This window comes from Propithecus coquereli, unplaced genomic scaffold, assembly GCF_000956105.1.
Source record: "Propithecus coquereli isolate 6110/MARCELLA unplaced genomic scaffold, Pcoq_1.0 Scaffold169, whole genome shotgun sequence".
In the NCBI taxonomy this organism is placed as follows: Eukaryota; Metazoa; Chordata; class Mammalia; order Primates; family Indriidae; genus Propithecus; species Propithecus coquereli.
The window spans coordinates 3341790-3363840 of record NW_012141524.1 but is presented as its reverse complement, the minus strand read 5'-3'; the positions used below and the strand labels follow the sequence as shown (position 1 = coordinate 3363840).

The following is a 22051-nucleotide window of genomic DNA, read 5'->3' as shown; positions in this document are numbered from 1 at the left end:
GCTAACCAGTCATATCCTTTTCTCAAGGAGCTGTCAGTCTATGGATGAACGAAAGTATTAAACAAGTAAAGAAAGGCATAAGTCTATAAATACAAATTATAAAATGTGCTATGATGCAAGAAAAGCAAGTTTCTATGAGAGGAGGTTCTCCCTGTGTGGGATAAAGTAGTCATAAAAGCACTCTTCAGAAGGGGCAGTTACATTGAGATTTGCAGAATGGATACAGTTTGCCAAGCAAAGTATTGGAAGAAAGAAAAATGTTGCAAGCAGAAGGAACAGCAAGTGCAAGGGTCAAACTGTTACATTTGAAAAACTCCAAGAACACTCTATCAGCTAGAATATCGTGAACAAGGTAAATGAGTCAAGGTTCGTGGGGAGACAGAGTCAGTACTTAAATCTTGAAGGGCATTGAGGTGATGGTAAGAAGTTCAGAAGCTGCTGAAACACAGAAACAAGTTATAATACTTCTCCCATCCAGGGCCACATTGGAAATTCATTTAACTCTAGAGTAGAGAAAGAGAACACACACAACTGCAAAGGCTATTGACATTGAGCAATCCTTTCTTCCCTAGACTGAAATTAGGTTATAACACAGCAATTGAATTACACTAATAAGTTGTCCAGACAGTAATCGGGAAGGCCATTCTCACTGAAGTCCAATGACAGGCAATGAATGAGTAATATATTTAAATCAAAGACACAAAGAAATATAATTCAGGGAAGAAGAAGAGACAAACTGAGGGGGAGGAAGAAGAGGTAAGATACAGGAAAAGCCTCTGGAAGACTGAAGAAAGATCTTGAGATACAAAAAGGTGCCTTCATCTGCTTGTTTTCCAAGCAGAACCTGGATTTCTTGGTAGTGACCAAATGAAACACATTGGTTGCAAGTTGAAAGGCTCAGGAAAAAGGCTTACGGGGGTTCTTAAACATCAAATAGTATAATAGCATTTTCAAGATGACATTTTGATGAATCAGGGGTAAATAAATCAGAGACATGTGGATAAAATTTCCCTTGAAATACACAGGGGTTTAATATGATGGGGAAAGGCACTTGGCAAAGCATAACATTTGTTTTGCCAAACCCAGTATTTGAAAAATGGTTGAAGACAATTCAGTGAAATCCCATGTTCCTTCTGAGTGAGAGAAAGTTTAAGAGAGGGAGAAAATCCATGAAAGGATTGCTTAGTAAGTATACTAAAGGGTGTAAATAAGTTGCAATTGAGCAAACCATACCTAATTCTGAGATCTGAAATCAAGACCAGCTTATCAAGAATTTTTTTTAAGTATTCTTAGTTGCCCCTTTATGGGCATCACTCAAGTATTTACACAGAATCATTTTTCTTTGCTTTTCTTCTACTCTCTTTTTCATATATCATTGTATCCAACTTGAGAATTTTGCCTTACCACTTTTTAAAAGTATGCATATGCAGTAAATATGTATTTACATTAGGTAAAAACATCATGTTGCACCTCTAAAAGCATCATATTTCATTCTTGAACTACCTGTAAGGTAAAATTAAGCATTTAGCCAATTTTAGAAAATTATTAGTACTTTATATGATGCACAGATAAGCTAGAGTTTTAAGGTGACTTTTTTATTGCTTTTGATTCTGTTCTAAATTGCTTGTGCCCATTCTCAGTCCACATACATGGTCAGCAGAGAAAATACAGCAAGAAAGGCAGAGCCAGCGTAGAAATAATTGAATACTGAGAAGAAAACGTAGGCAACAAATCCCAAGGAGGAAAAGGGTACACTCTCAAGGCAATGTCAAGAAAAGAAAAGCAATAGAAAGAAGAAAGACAGAAATAGATATTTCTGTGGGTAGTGGAGAAGTAAAAAAGAGATTTAAGAAGGAAAAAGAAGCATCATTGGGGGTAAAATGATGTAACCAAATGTGTCCTCATTCTGTGCTTTTTAATAGAAACCATTGAAATGAACGAGATTACCAGCAAAGTACTGTGATCTATTAAAAGTTTAGAAAAAGTATAGCAGCTGCCTCATTATTAAATAGGAAAATAATTAAATGCTAAATCTGTTTGATAATTATAGTGGCCCAGGGTTGTGGTTATGGAGGAATGATGCAAAGTTCTTTCAGAGGAAGGTCAGTCCGTCCAACGGTTTCACAGGGTGATTCTACTTCAAAGGGATCATCCCAGTTTAGGGCTGGGTCCTGTCTCAGCTTTGTGGATCGAGAAAAATCATATTTATCAATATAATTAGTGTTTACAGAGACGATAATCCCTTTCAACTATCTCACAGTACATAATGGGGAATATTCTGATGCTGACTATTTAAGTCACCTGCTTTCTACATCAAAGGACCCAGGCAGCTGAATTAGGAGTCAGATGGTTGCCAATGAACACAGAGTCAGAACAAAGGGGAAGAGCACAATAGCTTAAATGCATCAGCAGAGCAAATATTATAAAGCATAAGGGCCACGTGGTTCTGGTGTTAAAAGCCAAACCCTTCTCATCGAAATCTGGTGAAAGTCTCAGATTAAGTTTATTTCCATTTATAAACATGTATTTTAACAGACCTCTTTGGGGGACTGTTGTAGATGAAAACCTATTGTTTGCAATTGCGTCTGAGAACAACATAAAGCCTTCACATAAAAAATTACAGTGTCTGTACGTACGGTGAACAGGCTGGTGTTTCTGCCATGATTATTACCATTAATCAAAGATTGTCTTCTGCGTCCTGTCTTGTCTGTCGCCTCCAATGTAGGCTGATAAACAGGTGCTATCTGGGTATCCCACTGCCATTCATTCTTCTCATCTGTATCTCAGCACAGATGTGTCTGCCTGAGCACTTCCTCAATGCTGGCAGACTGGCTGGCATCCAATCTGAACAAATTGCTGATCTTTCCAGCCATTTAATGTTAAGTAGGGCTTCGAAGGGACATTGGACAAATAGCTCAAGAAGCCAGATTTAGCATCTCAAGATCAGTTGACATTTCTTAAGTATACATAGTTTAGGAAGCGCTATGGCTTTAAAGAACTTCAATTTGGCCTAGAATTGGGCATGTAGAATCCTAAATTTAGACCTAAAGCTATATGTAATTTTGTAAATTACTAGACACAAGACCATCTGAGCCCTAGATGACCAGGATACTCAACTGTAATTTATACATCATTGTCTCTTCAGACCATGGGATTAACATCAAGTAGGAATAATTAGAGTTATTAATAAGGTACCATATATAAACCCACAAGGAAAACACATAGTAATCTTCTGATTGCCCTAATACTTCTTTCAGCTCACTATGAGTATCCCAGAAAAACAGATTCCTGGTAACATATTTCAAACTATGATGACAAAGAATAACAGAGTGGTTAACTCTACCTCGTGGAAGCTTTGCTTGCCAGTGTGGGACCTAAAACAATGCAGTGCTTTCATTGTAGGAAGCCTAATTGGAGTTTCCTATTCCAGGCTAAAAGATAGCCTGAGTCTCTGACAGGGCTGGAGAGGAGTATGGTACCTAATCTCCAAAAGAGAGGAACAGGAGTATCTTGAATGTGAGCTCACAGGGCTTTAAGCCTCAATAGAATTAAAATTGTCCTATTAATCTTTGCAGTCCCATTGTGAACAAAGCAGCTGGCTTTTAGGGGTAAAGGGTGTTACTAATTAAAAATTTGTTGAAAAAATGAATGAACATACATCAAATATGAGACAATGGAGAGAAATGAACACCTGATCTCAGAAGTGACAATACATGCATGATAGTAGGATATGGATCTACTATATGTAGCAATGTGCATGCAGACACATGTAGACATGTAAAAATATGTACGGTAGTAATAAACGAAGTAGGTAAGTATATGTAGCAGAAGGATAATTGGATTCTTCTAATGATCTGGAAGGCAGCTTGGACATTGGAAGATGATACAGGAGAAGATAACTAACTTGCTATTCAGTTCTTCCTCCTTGTCTTTTCCCGGGACCTCTGTGTGGTCATTCCTGGAAACTCTATTGCATTGACACAAGACCATGGGAACTGGCTCAGCCATTGATGGCAATGATGTCACATTTATTGAGTCCTAAAGTGAAAAATCTAGCCCTTGGCCTCAATCTCAGGTATCCTGGGAAAAGTCCAGCAGCATCTGGGAGAACATTACTATGTATTCAAGGGGAGAGGATTTAATGGTATATATCACAAACCTGTTTGTGTTGATTTCTCCCTGTAAGAATGTTAGCTTTTGTCTTTCACATTTTCCTTCTCCTTTTAGAGAAATTTTCATCAATAATACATCTCTGTGGGTACCAAATGTCCACTTAGAGGTCTTTTAATGAATATTTTTGAGAAAAAAAAGGGCAATGTTTTTAGCTGAGAATGTATGCATTAATTTTTATGAAGGGTTAACAGATTTTGTAGCTTTTTGATAGATAAATGCTGGGTTTTTGGTAACTATTTTGTTTTTATCAGAAGAAAGCTTAAATAAAACAATAAATTTTATATATGGTTAAACAACAAAATTTCTTAATATAGATTCCTAAAGAAAGAGACCTCCTCTGTGATGCTAATTTCTATTGAAAACATCTTTCTTCCAAACACTTATACAAACCAGTGATGCCCCAGAGTTAAATACTAAATTTATTATATGGTTTTAGGGGGTAGACAAATAAAATTCCCTGGCACCAAGAAAAAGGGACAGTATGCATAGACTAAAAGGTGGAAAAAGCAAAAGAATAGATGTATCCAAATGGAACAAAAGGCACCAATAAATACTGAAACCATGGTTCTAAAAATTATCCAAGAAACCTTCTTTAGATTCTTTTAAAATTGTGGACAACATGCTGAAGTAAAAAAAAATTCCTAGAAATATAGAAAAGTAAAAAATACTTTGCTCTGATTGTTATGATTCATTATCATCATCTTCATCATTATTGATTCAGTCAAAATGTATCCATCAAATATATCTCAAAAACTGCATACTGTGTTTGTTGTTTTTATTGGGAATAAAACAATGAACAAGGCAGAAAAGATATCACCTATATCAGAGTATTGTAAACAGGCAATTCTTTAACTGGGGAAATTTTAGTGTTTTAGGACATCTCATTTACCCCCAAATATCTCTTCCTTTCACTTGTCATACTGCAGATGAATTTTTTGGGATTGCCCAGTTTCCTATAAAGATTTAAATAAACATGTAAATATCCATTAATTCATTCACTTGCTCATTTGTTCAAACAATTTTATTATTGTGCCTATTGATGACAGCAAGTACTCTAGGAGCTGGGAATCCAGGTGTGAAAGGTGTAATTCTTTGTCTTTAATGCGCTCACAGCACAGGTACAGGCAAAGCAAATAAGCAAATTAGAACATGATCCAATAAGTGCTCTCGCTGCTATAACGGCAGAATGAAAATGAAGGTGCGTCAGGACAGGGGTGTGTGTAAAAGAGATGGTCGAGAAACCATGGAAAGACCTTCTAGTAAAAGACATACAAATTGAATTTTAAAGTAGATTTAGTATATTTAGGGGTTTGGAAGATGAAGACATGGTCGGAGTGGAGTTACAGTCATGGGGGAAAGAATATTTGGTGGCCCTGAGGGAGTGCAGTCCTCTGCTACTAGGCAAATGGGGAAAAAGAGTGAGGGTAGAAATAAGGGTGCTAAGAAATTGAAACACCTCTACCCTCACATGCCACAGCCCGTCTGTAGCCTGCACTCTCTGTCTTTTACCCTTAGTGAATTGCCAACACTCTTCTTCCCCATCTGCCTGTATCAGAGGACCAAGTGATCTTCAACAAAGCAGATGAAAATGTATATTGGGGAAAGGATGCCCTATTCAACAAATGGTTCTGGAAAAATTGGATAGCCACATGCAAAAGAATAAAAGGGGACCCCCTATCTTTCACTACATACAAAAATTAATTCAAGATTGATTTAAAGACTTAAATGTAAGGCATGACACCATAAGAATTCTAGAAGAAAACATAGGAAAAACTCTTCTAGACGTAGGACTAGGTGAAGAATTTATGACTAAGACCCCAAAGGCAAATACAGCAACAACAAAAATAAATAAACGGGACTTAAAAAGCTTCTGCACAGCAAAGGAAATAATCAACAGAGTAAATAGGCAACCTACAGAGTGGGAGAAAATATTTACAAACTATACATCCGACAAGGACTAATATCCAGAATCTACAAAGAACTCAAACAAATGGCCAAGGAAAAAACAAAAAACCAAACAACCCCATCAAAGAGTGGGCAAAAGACAAGAACAGAAACTTTTCAAAAGAAGACAGACAAACGGCCAAGAAACATATGAAAAAACGGTCAACATTACTAACAATTAGGGACATACAAATTAAAACGAGATACCACCTTACCCCTGTCAGAATGGCCATTATTGAAAAGTCAAACCAACACATACTGGCATGCATGCAGTGAAAAGGGAACACTTACACACCATTGGTAGGAATGTAAGTTAGTACATCTATGGAAGACAGTATGGAGATTCCTCAAAGAGCTAAAAGGTGTCCTTTCATTTAATTCAGCAATCTCATTGCTGGGTATCTACCCAAAGGAAAAGAAGTCATTTTATCAAAAATACTCTTGCACGCAAATGTTTGTCCCAGCACAATTCACAACTGCAAAGATATGGAATCAACTTAAGTGCCCATTAATTCACACACATACACACACACACACATTTCATGGAATATAATTTTTACACGGACTGGGGGGTGGGGGGAGATGGTTTTGGGATGATTCAATGCATTACATTTATTGGGAACTTTATTTCTATTATTATTACATTGTAATATAATGAAATAATTATACAACTCACCATAGTGGAGAATCTAATGCCACCACTGATCTGATAGGAGGCAGAGCTCAGGTGGTGATGCGAGCAGCTATAAATACAAATGAAGCTTTGCTGGCTCCCCCACCACTCACCTCCTGCTGTGTGGTCCAGTTCCTAATAGGCCACAGACCGATACCGGTTCGCAGTCATGGAGTATTATTCAGCCATAAAAAGGAACGAAATAATGTCTTTCGTAGCAACTTGGATGGAACTGGAAACCATTACCCTAAATGAAGTATCTCAGGAATGGAAAAACAAACACCACACGTTCTCACTAATATGTGAGAGCTAAATGATGGGTACGCATGGGCACAAAGAAACATAAAGGATATTGGAAACTTGGAGGAGAAGGGGAGAGGGGGAGGGTTAAAAACTTACCTATTGAGTACAATGAACACTGTCTTGGTGATGGGCACACTGAAAGTCCTGACTTTTCAGCATTATACAGTGTATTCATGTAACAAAAACACTTATATCCCCTTAATATTTTGAAATTTATAAAAAGTGCAGTGATTTTTTTCTGGCGTGTTGAAGAAAATCTTACAAAATAATTCTAAATTTTATCTGCATAAAAAGAATTAATTTTGAGAAAGTAAGGAAAGGTGTTTGCTCTCTCAGATAGTAAAACATTAGCAAGTTTCATTTGGTATTATACATAACATAATCCTTTTCATGTCAATAAAACATATAGGTATACATATGCATGTATATAGATAGATGGTGTATGCATAAAGAGTTTACCAAAGGAAAAAGAAAGAAATTGAAACACCTAGCATAGACTTTGCTGGGAGTCAACACATTACAATTTGCATTGTGCATTTATTTTGCCTAGAACTCCACAAACAACTCTGTGGACTTACAATGAATTATTGAATTTCCTTTAAGAAACTTGCAGTTGTATTAGCAACAAAAGCCAATATACAGTATAGTATAGTAATGAAGCAATCCCACATCATGGAAGAAGACAATGAGACAGGGCTACTACAGTGTCTCTTGGAAACTGACTGAACCACATGAAATGTTGCTGTTTTAAATGCCCTTCCATGCTTTGATTGACTAAGTTATCTGGTTCCATTGAATTCTTCCCCCTCCCACTCCCACCTCTGACATCAGCAGGTACATGGGGAAGTTAAAAAGGAAGAACTTTTCCAAGGACAATCAGTAAAATTAAGGAAGTCATTAAATTTATCTTTGTTTTACCATTTTCAATCAATTTTTTAAGGTAGTGACTTCAATGCCCAGAAAGAAAAGTGAGCAAAGGTGTATTGGTATCTAACAAATCTTTCACATTCTTTTTCACAGTATGTCTTTCAATGACTTGTAATGATTATGATCTTGCAGGCACTTCCCATAAGCTATCTATGCATTATTAATGAAGTTTTATAACTGGAAACTTCCATCATTGCAATGATTCTTGAAAAGCATAGATTCATTCAAATCAACAACACATAGGAGTTTGTCACAGTTTTAACAAATGCATTCTTCTTACAGATGGTTGAAAAAGAAGGTTATCTTCAAAAAGCTAAAATTGCAGATGGAGGAAAGAAACTAAGGTAATAAAAAGTTCTTTAACCCACTTTTATATAACTATGCTAATTCCCATATCCTCAACTTGTATTACTGCTATTGTTTGGGAAGCAAGGCCCTATGGTACCAGACTGGAATTCCTCCGCTACCACTACTATCAACATTATTTTAATATAGCTGTAGTTTTCAAAGAAAGGTACTACATTCTATATCGTTGCACAGAATATACATCAATGAAATGCTTCTTGTCCTCCTGGGGCATAAGATCTTTAAAACAATGAAAAGAAATAAGGCAATGAATCTTGATTTCTAGGATTAACAGATTTGGGGATGAATGGACTTATTTGCATTATATAAAAATTTGCCAGCCAGGCTTGGTGGCTCACACCTGTAATCCTAGCACTTTGGGAGGCTGAGATGGGAGGATTGCTTGAGGCCAGGAGTTCAAGACCAGCCTTAGCAAGAGTGAGATCCCATCTCTACAAAAAAATAGAAAAATAAGCTGAGTGTGATGGTGTGCACCTATAGTCCCAGCTACTCTGGAGGCTGAGACAGGAGGATCGCTTGAGCCCAAGAATTTGAGGCTGCAGTGAGCTATGAGCTATGATGAGGCTACTACATCCCAGGCTCAGCAACAGAACAAGACTCTGTTTCAAAAAAACAAAACAACAACAACAGAAAAAGAAAAAAAAAATCCCTACAATACATTGGGAGAATAATTTTTTAAAGGATGGAGGATTTGAACTATGTTTGTAGCTTAAGATAGAAATTGAGAAAATAAAAGAAAAATAAAATCATAAACACAGGTGAGGGAAATTTGAAAAGGGAATAAACCCTTCAGACAACAACAAAAAACCTTGAAGAAAAAAATTAGATTATATTGCTAAGAGGATTGAGAAAGATGCTAGTTATGTTAGTTATGCTAGTTATGCTAGTTATGTTGTATATATGGAATACTTAGAAGTAATCATTTCCATTTTAGAATTTTTGCTATTTCTCACACTGGTCCTATTACATACTTAGCTTTGTTCTAGGTGATATGCAAGCTACAAAGTATGTAGAAAATGCTCACATTGGGACATAAGGCATTTACTCATGACTGTTTTACTAATAGTTAAAACCGTATAGGATAAATGTACTAATCAGCTACACAATAGCACACCTGTTTGTTGTACAGTGCAATTCATTGCTAGAGTGACACTCTGGCTAGCACTAGAGAATAAAGTATGCTTTTGTTTGATGGCTATGATGGATTATTTCTATTTCTTTAAAAGAAAATTAGGCAGATGATCCATAATTCCACTACTTAAAATAGCTCTTTTAATTTTAAATAACAAGCTCTGTTTTCTGCCCATATTGTCTTATTCTGGGATAGTGAACAGGGCCTTGAATCTTCTCCCGGACTGTTCTTCTGCAGTGGCTCTGCAGCCAGCCTCCCTTGAAGGGTGCGGGAGACAGATGTGCAGGAGACAAGATCAAATGCAAGGCTGCTTTAAAAGTATTTGTATTCCACTGATTGGTATTGCAGCTGGGCATCACTTTGTCTATTTACAGTTATTCAGATTCTGCATTCTGAGAACTGCCTCTTTATAAACCTTGACTGTTTTCTATTGAGCTTCTTGCTTTTTTTTTTCAATAATTTGAGGGAACTCCTAATTTGTTTAAGATAATACTTTGTCGAAGTTGGATGTTGGGAATATCTCTTACAAGTTTGTAGGGTTTGTTTTGTTTTTATTATACATACTTTACATATTGAATATTGAATGTATAGTCAACATGATTAATAACACCCTATCCCACCATGTTGATGAACTGTAATATATCAAATCATTTCTACCCTCCTTTTTTATTTGATTTTTATGTTGACTTCAGTTTTATACCAAAAGAGTTATAATTGCAGCAGCCCTCCTACTGTTTGTCAATTTTTATTTTATATTTTCTAAAGATAAATGCTAAACCTGGATTACTAGATCAAATTACATGACCATTTTTTATGACTCTTACTACATGTTGCCATATTGCTTGCCCAAGGAGTCTGTGTGCTTTTATCACTAGCAACAAAAGTGATCAGTTTACTTATAACTATGAAAAATTGTGTAGTTTTTATCGTATTGATAATTTGATAACTAATAAATAATATACCATACTTGCTATAATTTGTATTTCTTCTGAAAAGTTTCTTTTGATAGCCTTTATACCATTTATCAAGGATCTTGATATCTTTTTATAAATTTTAGTGAGTTAATAAGCAATATTAATAGATGCTTACTCTGTCAAGAACATGGCTAAATGCTTTACCAGCAATACTTAAGTAATACTACAATATAAGCTTTATTACTGCTTCCTATTGTATGAATGGAGAAACTTGGTCACCTGCACTAACCTCTCCTTTCTCCCAAATCCTATTGTACGTAGAGTTAGTATGAAAGAATTTAGTCCTGTCTTCTGTTTAAACACGTTTATTTTATCTCTTTTGCTTTAAGTTGTTTGAGGTCAAGGAGCAAAAATTGTCTTTTTATTTCATGACATCTGCGGTACCAAGGACTTCAATTGTCACTTAATAAATATCATGTTATTAATTTCTATAAAGTTTTCTGCTCATCAATCCATTCTAGATCATTGAAACTTTGTATTGTTTTCTTACTTTCCTTCTTCCTCCTTCTTTTCTTTTTTATTTGTATTTAATTCTCTCTTTTGTATATTTTCCCTTTCTCTCTTAAGTTTGGTTGATCCCAACATATGAACGGGAGAAGCTAAAAGGAAGAAGAACTCACTGGCTTTATCTTACATTCCTGAAAGGTCATACATTTAGGCTTATTTTGAAATTCTGAAATGAGATTATACACATTTCTCTAGTGACACACTGATAGACTTGAAAGCAGAATAACATTCAGCATTCAGCTTTAAATTTAATTTTGGGCATTGAAAATATTCCTCAGCTTTTCTGATTAAGCTTAGGAATTTCTTCATTTAAGGAATTCCAGCCCCCAAACTGTAAGTAGCCCTGGCCACTCTGAAACTCTATGAGGCCCTAGTAAGGTTAATTTCAATGCTTAAATTCACCTGACAGCATGTTTCTGTTATTTCAACACCCTCGTGCTAGTCTCTCCCTCTGCACTCACTCCTTCCCCTTGGTGGCTCCTTTGTGTCTTGTACTTCTTATCACATGTAGATTCTCGTTCTGCTCTCCCCTTCAGATGAGCACAGAAAGAAATACTTGGGGGTGAGAATATGGACAGAAGATGGGTGCAAAAAGTCATGCAGAAGAGGGTGGTGCAGTGGCTATGTCCACTCGTGCCTGCTTTCCTCCCAAACCTTGATTGTCCAAACAATTGTTACTCAGAATGGAATTCCCTTTAGAACATGATACTAAGGTGCCTTTTGGATGTGAACATATCTTTTCTTTAGTATTTTCTGCTCAGGATAGCAATAAATTCTTCCAGGCTGAATCTGTCTTTCTCCATTTTCTTGCAACACTGACAGAGACGTGTGTCCTTTATACCTCAGTGTCTCTTTAACCTACCTTTCAGCAGTCGTAAATTACAAGAAGCTTAGAATATGAAAGAGAAAAAATAAGGTCCTAGACCTATCAGTTTGAGAACGAGTGGGAACATTTAACGGTGTCGGAGTGATTTTCCAGTAAATCAAACAGAGACACAAGAGGAAATCGCTTTCACTCCCATCACGGGTGCACACGCAAGTCAAATCCAGTGTGACCAAGCCAGGTAACAATGGCAGATGGCCCAAATAAGAGAGGCTAAAATTTGTGAAGTAATCTCTGGTATATTTTCCTCTGGCTTTTTGGATTGTCACTGTGTCATTACCTCAAGAAGGCATAAGAGAAGTGAGTGTAGGATACAAAGCTTTGGTGTTTAGAGCAAACAATTGTGTTAAGCCTAGAGCTCAAGCTAACAGATTCTTATAATGGTAATGAATATTTTAAGGACCATTTTCCATCAAGCGGTCTCCAGATAAGCTGTTACAATCAAAGTTGCTGTTATTATGTGCTGCCATCCGGTGTTCATTTTGTAGAATGTCAGGCTGATGTCCGTGTCGAGTTTTTTGGTGTTGTTTTTTGGGTGTTTTTAGTGTTTGTTTGTTTTTAGTTTCATTTTGGTTTTGTGGGCTCTTTTTTTTTTTTTTTTCTTTTTCCTTTTTCGCATTTTTCAACTTCACAACTCAGGATTTGTTTTTAGGAAAATTTTTTGAAGTGTTTCACTTATATAAAATGCCCCACCAATAGCATAAATTGTACGTACTTACCCTTATAAGAATTTAGTTCTCCTTCCTTCCTAATTATAGTTAGTACCTTTTCTCTCCTTAGATGTAATTTGTTCTGTGTGTCAAAAAAATAAATAAAATAAAAACCTGCATTTCTTGTCCCAGGACCTGTTTCCTGCACTGAGTCACTAGGATTAATCCTTTACCTGATTGTTGCCTATAAGTCCGTGTGGAGACCAGTGACAGCCTCACTTCCTCCTGGGACTTCAGACTTACTAAAGTTAGATATTTCTTGAGCTGTGTTTCTTATTCACCCCTTATGTCTACCCAACAGCTTGGTTTTTATCCCTTTGCATGGAGAAACAGAAAACAATGCTCTGCAAGTTATGATGAAGTGTGTGGGAACTGACCGGCTGCTGGGTGAATTTCCCAGCTGACCACCATGGTAGGCAGAGCAGGCAGGGATAGAAGGGCGTGCAGTTCAGCATCGTGAGACAGTCCAGGTCAGGCTCAGAGTGGCTTTGCTCCAAGGAGAAAGAAGTTCTAGTACCTCTTTGACCACAGTTCTGTGTCTCCCTCTCTTAACTCCTACCGTGAGGTTCTGCATAGACATGTCGAGCATAACTAAAGGGACAGCTGCACGCTGCTCTGGAGACTATTGAGAGGTTGGAAGAGATCCAGGAAACTTAGTCTGAATCTCATCTTTATGACTTTTTTTGCCTTGGTTGGGATGCAGCCTCACTAAGCTTCAGTTTTCTCATTTGTAAGATGGGGGTAAAGCCCACCTACTAGAGTTATAGGGAGGATTTATTGTTTCCATGTTTATTTTCCATCTTCCTGCAGTTAGGGGTAAAATTTTTGAGGTATTTCTTATCTTCCTTTATATTTTAAGCCCTTAGAATTGTGTTTGGCATATGGTAAATGTTCAAAAGATACTTGTGACCGGCTTAGTGATTAAGTTACATGATGCATGTAAAATACCAAGTGGTATGCCTGATACAGCAGGGGGTCCAATGCAAGCTCATAATATTGACATAGGTATGAGAATTCAGGAAGACCTTTGGAAGAAGCTCAGGTATCAGCCAGTAGAATTATAAATTAGAAAAAAAAATCCTAAATTTGAAGTGTTAGATAATTGAAAAATAAAAGGATGCTAGCAGTGCTATATCAGAACAGTAGGGAAATAAGGAACAGAGAAGGGACATGTGACTTTTTAGTCTTTATTGGTAAACAATAGTAAACAGAGCAGGAAAAATCTAGATGTGTGACCCTCTCGAAATTTGAAAACTCATATATACTTTTACTCAAAACGCCTTTAATGATCACCTACTGAATGTCAGATACTGTGCCCCATCCTAGAAAAGCTCTAAGAGACTAGAGATGGTGTCCATCTCTTTAGGGGAACAGGAGTGTTGGCATTAGAGGATATTTTTATTTGGAAAAATGCTTCATCCTAGGAAGGTATATTTGAAAAGTTTTATCAGAAACTGCTAGACTCACCTGTCCTAAGTCCTTTAAGCTTGCAGGAGTTACCCACTTCTTGAGGTATCACCCAATACATTGAATAGCAGTCATCTACAGTGATTTGGTTGCATATGGGAAACATTAAAGGTTTAAATCAGGGCAAAACCTTACCGACTGGTTCTTTTCACACTCTCTCCAGAGCCGACAATGTCTTATAAGAGGCTCACTAGGCTAGAGTATCTGGGTGAGAAGGCTGTTCCACTGATATCCTAAGAACTATGGCAACACCATGAGTCAAACAGAATGAGGAATGGACTAGACAGATATATTGTAAAGACAATGATCAAGTTTCTAGAGTACTTTGTTCAGAGAGGAAGGGTCAGACCTAAGTCTAGGTTAAAAGTTGTTCTCGTTAGGTGAAGTCTCAGCTACTCCTATACTAGAGGCTCTTGACTCCCTTTCTGGTTTTATGTTCCTTACTGAGTACAGATGAGTTTGCTAATCACAGACCAGAATAATCTCTAGCAGGAGAGAGACAGATGTGCTACTCCATTAGGAACACACACCTGCTTCTGATTTCTTGAGCTGAATGGTACATTATCCTACTCCTTCCAATCAGTGCAACTTCTAAGAGAAGAGAGCTCAGGAGTGATGAATCTTTGCCCAGTATTTTCAATAAGGATCAGGTAAATTATTAATAGTTAATAACAGAGCCCAGATGGCTGATATGTTGTCACAGGCTATGTGCACTAACTTTTATAATTTAAGGATTCCAACGAAAACTATGTTGAAATCTGATATTGATAATATCCTTAACTAAGGTAGTACTACCTAATCCTTAAAAAAAGATGGATTAAAGTAATGATCAGATTATAGGTTTTGGAGTCAGAGAAACTTGGTTTTATTATAAATCTAAGTGTATGACCTTAAGTAAGTCACCTAAACTCTCTGAGTCTCATTTTCCTTATTAGTAAATAAAGACATTAGTACCTTCAGCATTTTTTGTGTGAAGCTAAACCTATGCTAGACAATCAAATTTATACTAGGTACTCAAAATAATTTATGCTAATTATTATTGTAAAAGAAATCATGGGGAAAATTGAAATGAAAGAAGGACATCTAAAAGGTTAGCAGCATTTTATTCTTCATTTTGAAATGAAATTCTTTTCAAGCAATAGATTTAAATGCTTTCACTTTTATTCTAATATGATAAAGACAGTGTCTGTAATGTATAAACACAAAAAGAAATAGCACTGTTTGTAAGGTGGCAAAGCAATTCATATTACTAAGGTTCCAAGACCTGCAGTTCTTACTCTTTGCACCTGGTTCTTCTGATTCACCTAACAAGGACACAGTTCACAGAAGTTCAAAGTCCTAACAATGAGATAGTTGAATTTCACGCAACCTCAGTTCTAACCAGTTCCAGTTCCAACTTTAAGGAAGGGGAAAGTTTTGCCAGAAAGTTCTATAAATGATCAACATCTGAAACAGATTCAAATCAGAACCATTTATCCAGGACTTAGTATAGATAGGACGCAAATAAGGTATAGTTATCTCCTTGCCAGAAGATGAAAAATATAGTGGGAAATATATCAGGCAGGTTAAATATGGATTCGTCATGTGTGAGGGTGTTCCATACTCCCTGATCACATATGGTCAAAACAAGGATGCTGATATAAGATGCCCAGGCTAGACCAGCAGTCCTTCTAAAGTTTCTCTTTTTCCTATTTGGGGCCATCTAATATTATGACCTGTGTCACAAGAAGGCTATGGCTGCTTCAGTTCACCTTGCTGCTGCTGGTACCTAAAGGAGAAATGGGCCTTAGGACACAAGAAAATGCTTATGTGGTTTTCTTTTTGGATTTTTTTTCCCCATCTTTTCTCTATTTAATTGAAAAATTGACTCTTCCTTTAAAGACAAGTGGGTCCAAGAACACAATGTTTGTATTTGTAAGTTGGAAAATACACATGGTGTTTCTTGTGTGTCTGTTTATTCTGTTCTTTTTAAACACAATGGTGTATCATTAAGAAAGCTTGAGGCATGTAAGAGCAACCTAATTCTTTTTGTAAATATTACCCTTACTGAATCAAAGCTGTCCTTTCAATCAAGATCCTAGATTCTAAGAGGCAAATGGAAATAAATTACACAAAGTTCTTGAATAGTCATTTAAAAAATATTTTTGTGTGGTTTTCTATTGACCTGAATGAAATCTTTCTGTAAACTTTTTAAAAACTGAATTCAGCTATTTTAAAATGAATGTTAAGCCAAGGCAAACTGCAGCAATCTGTATATTAATCTCCTTAATGTTTTTACCATCTAAAAAAGAGGACTTTTCATGACACGAACACACACATATTCGAACAACAGAAGTAATGTGTGCTTAATGCAGAAAATTTGGTAAACACCAAGAAATACAAAGGAAAATCATAAGCCATGATTTTACCACCTGATTGAACTGTTATTATATTTAGACTTTTTTCCATGCCAAAATGCAATTAGTTTCTCAATAAATATATATTGTGTGTCTATTCTGTCCAAGGCACTATGCCAGGCACTGGGGATATCTCTGTTTAGGTGAAATTATTTCTATTATTTTGGAGCTTATTTTTTAATGAGGGAGATAAAGGTGAAATTTACAAAAACTATTTTTAAATTTATTGTAAGTGATATATGAGGAATTCATGGAGGCACATTTGAGGAAGCAACATTTTGACTTCTAATGAATGGAATTAATAATCAGAAGGGTCTGGGATGGGTGAAGACAGTCCTGAGTAAATAGCACAGGATGGAGTTATGAACTACAGATTGTGTGATAGTTTGCATTAAAATCTTCCCACATCAGTATTCTTCTACAGCATAGGGTTCATTATTCCATTATTCCATGAATCTACCATATGCAATTTACTTAACCAATCTCTTATTTTTTTGCTATTGTAGGTACAGAATTAACAAATAATGATGTACTTCGTTCCTGTACATACAGCATTAACAAAGTGTGAGATATATTTCTTTAGAATAAATTTAAATTCATAGGAATGGACATGTTTAGCCAAAAGATATACACATTTTTAAAGATTGTTTAAAAAAACATATTGTCAAATTGCACTCCAGAAAGGATGTACCAGTTTATACTCCTATGAATAGGGTACCACAGAATCCATTTCCTGCACCCTCATTAACCCTAGATATTATCATTCCTTTTAATCCTTGACAATTTGATGGGCAAAGAGGGAAAAAGCATGTCACTGTTTTTATTTGCATTTCCTTGATTTCTAGTGAGATTCAACATGATAAAAATATTTTGAATTAAACAATGACACATGAGCTGGTTAGTTTTTCAGGCTCTGAAATATACTAAACCAATGAAGAGAAGACACAATGAAGGGAAAGATTCTGATTTCTATTTTTACTCTGCTATTTTTGGTTTGCTGCGGAAGTATAGACTTTTTATGAGAAGAAGGCACATGGATACAGGAAAATTGGAATTTTAGTAGTTGAAAAAGATTTTAGGAGTATCTATAAACTGAGAAACTTTTACTATAAAGGCCATGCTTTTAAATAATTACAAAATATCTTTATTATTACCCATATTCCATACCACCTATAGGTTTTAATAAAGAGAAGACTTTTAAGAAGACTAGTTAAAAATAAAGATGGTCTCTATTCATTCCAAATGTTGCTCATACTATATCGATAAATGATTTCTTCAACAAACAATGCTTTTTTCCTTTTTGTTTTTTCCTAAGGAAAAATTGGTCTACTTCCTGGATTGTTCTTTCTAGTCGAAAAATTGAATTTTACAAAGAATCCAAACAACAGGCTCTGTCCAATGTGGTAAGTATTTCTCTATTTCTATTGTTAATCATCTTTTCTGAAATATCATTTAATTAAAAGTTTGTTTTTTTCAGAAATCACACTAAAACCTCCAAGCTACCAACATCTGAAAACAGATGGAGGAAATGACTCAATACACTTTCACTCAGATGAAAGGAAAATAGAACTTAGTGTCTGTTTTATTAAGTGGTGCATTTGGAGAATAATCACAAAATGAGATGAATGGTGAGCAGCTATCTAGTAATGCAAAGGTAACACTTTAAGGTGCCATTTATAAATATTTTATTCTTATTTATGAAATGATCACTCAAAGTAGCTACTTGCTCAAATAATGTATTATAAAGTATGTTATAAAATGCGTTAGTAATAAATGCTTAACGGATGATACCATGGGAAGCTGTTTTAAAGAATAAGACGTAAATCGTATTAAACCATGTGTGTGCATCTTTAATACATGGATTTAAGTTGTTATCTAGCATGCTATAAAGTGCTTCAGACGTTAATAAATAATAATAAACTGTTTATAAATGGCACCTTAATATAGGGTGCTACCAATGAGGAAACACTCTAAGTTAACAAAGTGATTTTTTTCTTAGTCTAACTGTGACATTCACTATATCCAGCTAACCTTTCCAAATATTTCTATGAGTCCATCTAATAGAGCTAATATAATTTCTGTATCCTGTAGTTATTTCAAAGTGAAATTTGTAGGGTTTCTTCATTGTACCTGGAGGAGGGCCTCACATATGCCTGCAGAGATTTAACAACGATATCTAGCAAGTAGGAGCAATTCTGAGCTATTTACTCCGGGCAATTCAAGCTCAAAACCTTGCTGCCCAAACACAAGAGCTGCCACAAGATGTAGAAGACAGTGGGCAGGCAACATATCTGACAGCCTCCTGATTAGGAAGGACTTCAGGCAGGAACCAACCTGCCATAGCCCATCTGCCTGATGGACAACAAGGAAAAGGGTCGCCTGGCAGGAGTTAACCACAATGAACTAATTTATATTTGGCAGGTAATAAAACGATGGAAAGTTCTTTGCTCTCCAGCCACAAGTCGTGTTTGCTATGTAATCCTCTTTAAATAGGAAATAGAAAATCATTTGCTAGAAGATGATTTTTTAAAGAAGATTTCAGCAAGAACAAAAGGTAGCATTTGGCTTGCTTCTGATAATTGCAATAGCCTTTATCCCCAAGTGGCTTGCTGATTTTGGAGTCTTCGTGCGGTCCAATCTGTAAACTAATTATGAATAAATTAAAAATATATCTCAGTCCTTCGTATTTTTAATTTAAACTGCCTGAGAAATTTGTTTTAGCATTTTGTTTTGTTTTTTTATTTTTGGCTACAGGAAGGTTGAGATAATCTTTTTAAGAAAAATAAAGTACCCCTAAGGGCCAGGCACAAAACAACTCCCATCCACTGGCAGGTCTTTTGTCTTCCCTTTGAATGAGTTCTAAGAGGGGGAGTCAGGAAAGAGGAGAGTCGCTGGCCTTGCTGAGTTTCGCTGCTGAGAAGATGATCTTCCTCCTGCTGAGTGAGAAGAATTCCGTTGGGAGGAGAGTTTATGCGAATGTGTGGGATAATGGGAGAGATTAGATTCCATAGTAAAGCATTTGGTTTATTTTTATTTTATTATTTTAATCTCTTCCTGCCAGGAGATATAATTATCAGCTGTTTAATTTTGTACAGGTGAAAGAAAACTCCCTTTTAGATTGTAGGCAAACCCTGCAAGTTAGCTTACTAATTGTATGCCTGTGGTTCAACCTTCAGATTTGTTGTAAATTGACAATAGACTTGCCTTGTAGAAGAAATTGGTTAACATTTTTTTTTTCCATGGTCCTTATTTATTACTTCTGGCTCTATTTTCAATGCTCTTCTGGTTTCTGCAAGGCACTCATTGTCTTCAAAGTGAATTCAGGGCAGGAACTAACTGTGTTTTGTGGTAATGGGGAAGAGAATTACAGATTCCTGTTTGTACTGCATGAATTGTCTTGCTAGTCAACTTCTTGGATTCATTTCTAACCAAGTATTAAAGGCCTAGTGGGATAGCCCACATTACCAGTTCCAGTCTCAGCGAAACGATACGATGATTGCCAGGGCTTGATTAAAGATGCTGTGGTTTTATTTTGAAGAAGATTTATGTTCAAGTTTCTGAATTTCTCTTGCACCCCTTTAGACATGTCCTGGTGTTGTTCATTGTGCTTCCGGGAAAGTCTGTCCTTTCCTCCAAGGGGTCAATAGAAGTTGCCTGAGTGAGTGCAGAATGTGATTTAAAGGAGTAAATGGTACTTTAATCTTTAAACAAATGATCTTTGAATGTTAATGCTGTGGTGAGACAAAGCAGCAAAGTAGCTAGAGCAGAGTTTTGCAGTTGGACCACAGGGGATGTAATTCTATTTTTGCCACATAATAGCTGACAAAGTTGCTCATTTCTTTGAGCCTCAGAATCCTCACCTATAAAGTGAGAATGGTGACATCTGACAACAGAAAAAATAAGGAATGAAATTAAGTAATAAAAACAAAAAATACATAATGGTTGTAAGATAATTATTATACTATATTAAAATATATATATTCTACAGTACATGATATAGAATATAGTATAATTATGAAATATTATTGGTCTGTATTAGTTTTTCACTTGAACTGATTCAGACATTTCTAGAAGAGAGAATATATTAATTAAAGGAACTCCATCATGCACAGCCTCCCAAAACAGAAATATGTATCAATAAGCAGCATAAAGTGTTGTGTGTGAGCACTGACTAACACGGACAATGAAGCCATCCACCCATCTGGGGCTCTAGATATAACCTCCTGCGTGTCTATATGAAGTTTCCTAGAGCCCTTGTCTTCTTCCCTTGGCTCTCACCCTAACTGTTTTCACATTTAATATAGCATGTCACAAAATGATCCCACATTCCATGTTTGGCTCCCTTTCTTTCAGAATGAAGTTCTTTCAGTTCATATCTGTCTGATTCACTTACAGCTTCTACAAAAGAATACCAGTGACTGGGTGGCTAAAACAACAGACATTTATTTCTCATAGTTTTGGGGGCTGGGAAGTCCAAGATCCACACACCTAGCAAATCTGGTGTCTGGAGAGGGCCTGCTTCCTGGTTTGCATTTGGCCATCTTCTCATTGTGTCCTCACAGGGCAGAGAGCAGACAGTGAGAGAGCAAACTTTTGTGTCTCTTCATATAACGGCACTAATTCCATTCATGAGGGCTCCACTTTTATGACCTAATTACCTCCCAAAGGACTCACCTTCTAATATCATCACGTTGGGGTTTAGAATTTCAACATATAAATTTTAGAGGAAGACAAACATTCAGTCCACAGCAATATCCAAGTCACATTTTTATGAAAAGCAGCTTTCCCCTGAAAATAAGCACAGAATCACCTCACTGGTGTATGTAGTTTAGAGATTCATAGGCTCTAGCTCCTCAGTGACCTATTAAAAGAGAAGGCAAACTGACCTATTCTGAAAGACATTAAATAGTAACTGACTACCTTATTATCATTACCCTTTTATATTAGACAGGACATTATAAAATACCCAATCCAAAATCTAGGAAGGATAAAAATCTCAGAATAAAGATGCTCTTTATCAAGAGATGAAACTGTCCCCCTTATACATCTACATACATGGCCTCTATTTTGTTCATTTCACCTCAAACTGGGGCAAGTGTGATCCAGACTGGCTAGGCCTCCAGGGAAGAAGAACATTTGAAAACTGCTGGTGTCCCTAGATCCAGATTTCCTAGATTATGAAGAAAAAGATAGTGTCATATTCTCACAGGTTTTCTTTTATAGCTATATATATATATATATTTTATATCCATTTAATATACATTCTGATCTGTAACTCATTTTTAAATTTTAAAATAGATATTGTAAAATAATGCAGAAATCATTTTTAATAAAATGTATAAAACACCTATGTAAATGTTAGTCCCTATTAATCAATTACCTGCACAAGCACCACCCAGAACACGATACAGACCCTGCCAGCCCTCTAGAAGCCCCATCCCTATCATTTGTCCCGTTGCCATCACAGCCTCTTCCCTTCCTCTGGAGTTAGACACTAACCTGCATTTTAGCTGTTACTTTATTGTTTTTCATGATTTTCCCACCTATGTCTATATCCCTTAAAAATATAGTCTGTTTTTGAATTTATGTAAATGGA

At 36.2% G+C, this 22051-nt stretch overlaps 1 protein-coding gene across 1 annotated transcript in view; it reads left to right on the top strand.

The window, feature by feature from the left end:
- The window catches only part of ARHGAP15 (Rho GTPase activating protein 15), a 614346-nt gene that overhangs the window by 77065 nt on the left and 515230 nt on the right, over window positions 1–22051 (top strand). Inside the window, exons 4-5 of the mRNA XM_012641747.1 lie at window positions 8303–8364; window positions 17771–17858. Of these exons, the coding sequence (XP_012497201.1) occupies window positions 8303–8364; window positions 17771–17858 (150 nt within the window). The remainder of the gene's footprint in view (window positions 1–8302; window positions 8365–17770; window positions 17859–22051) is intronic.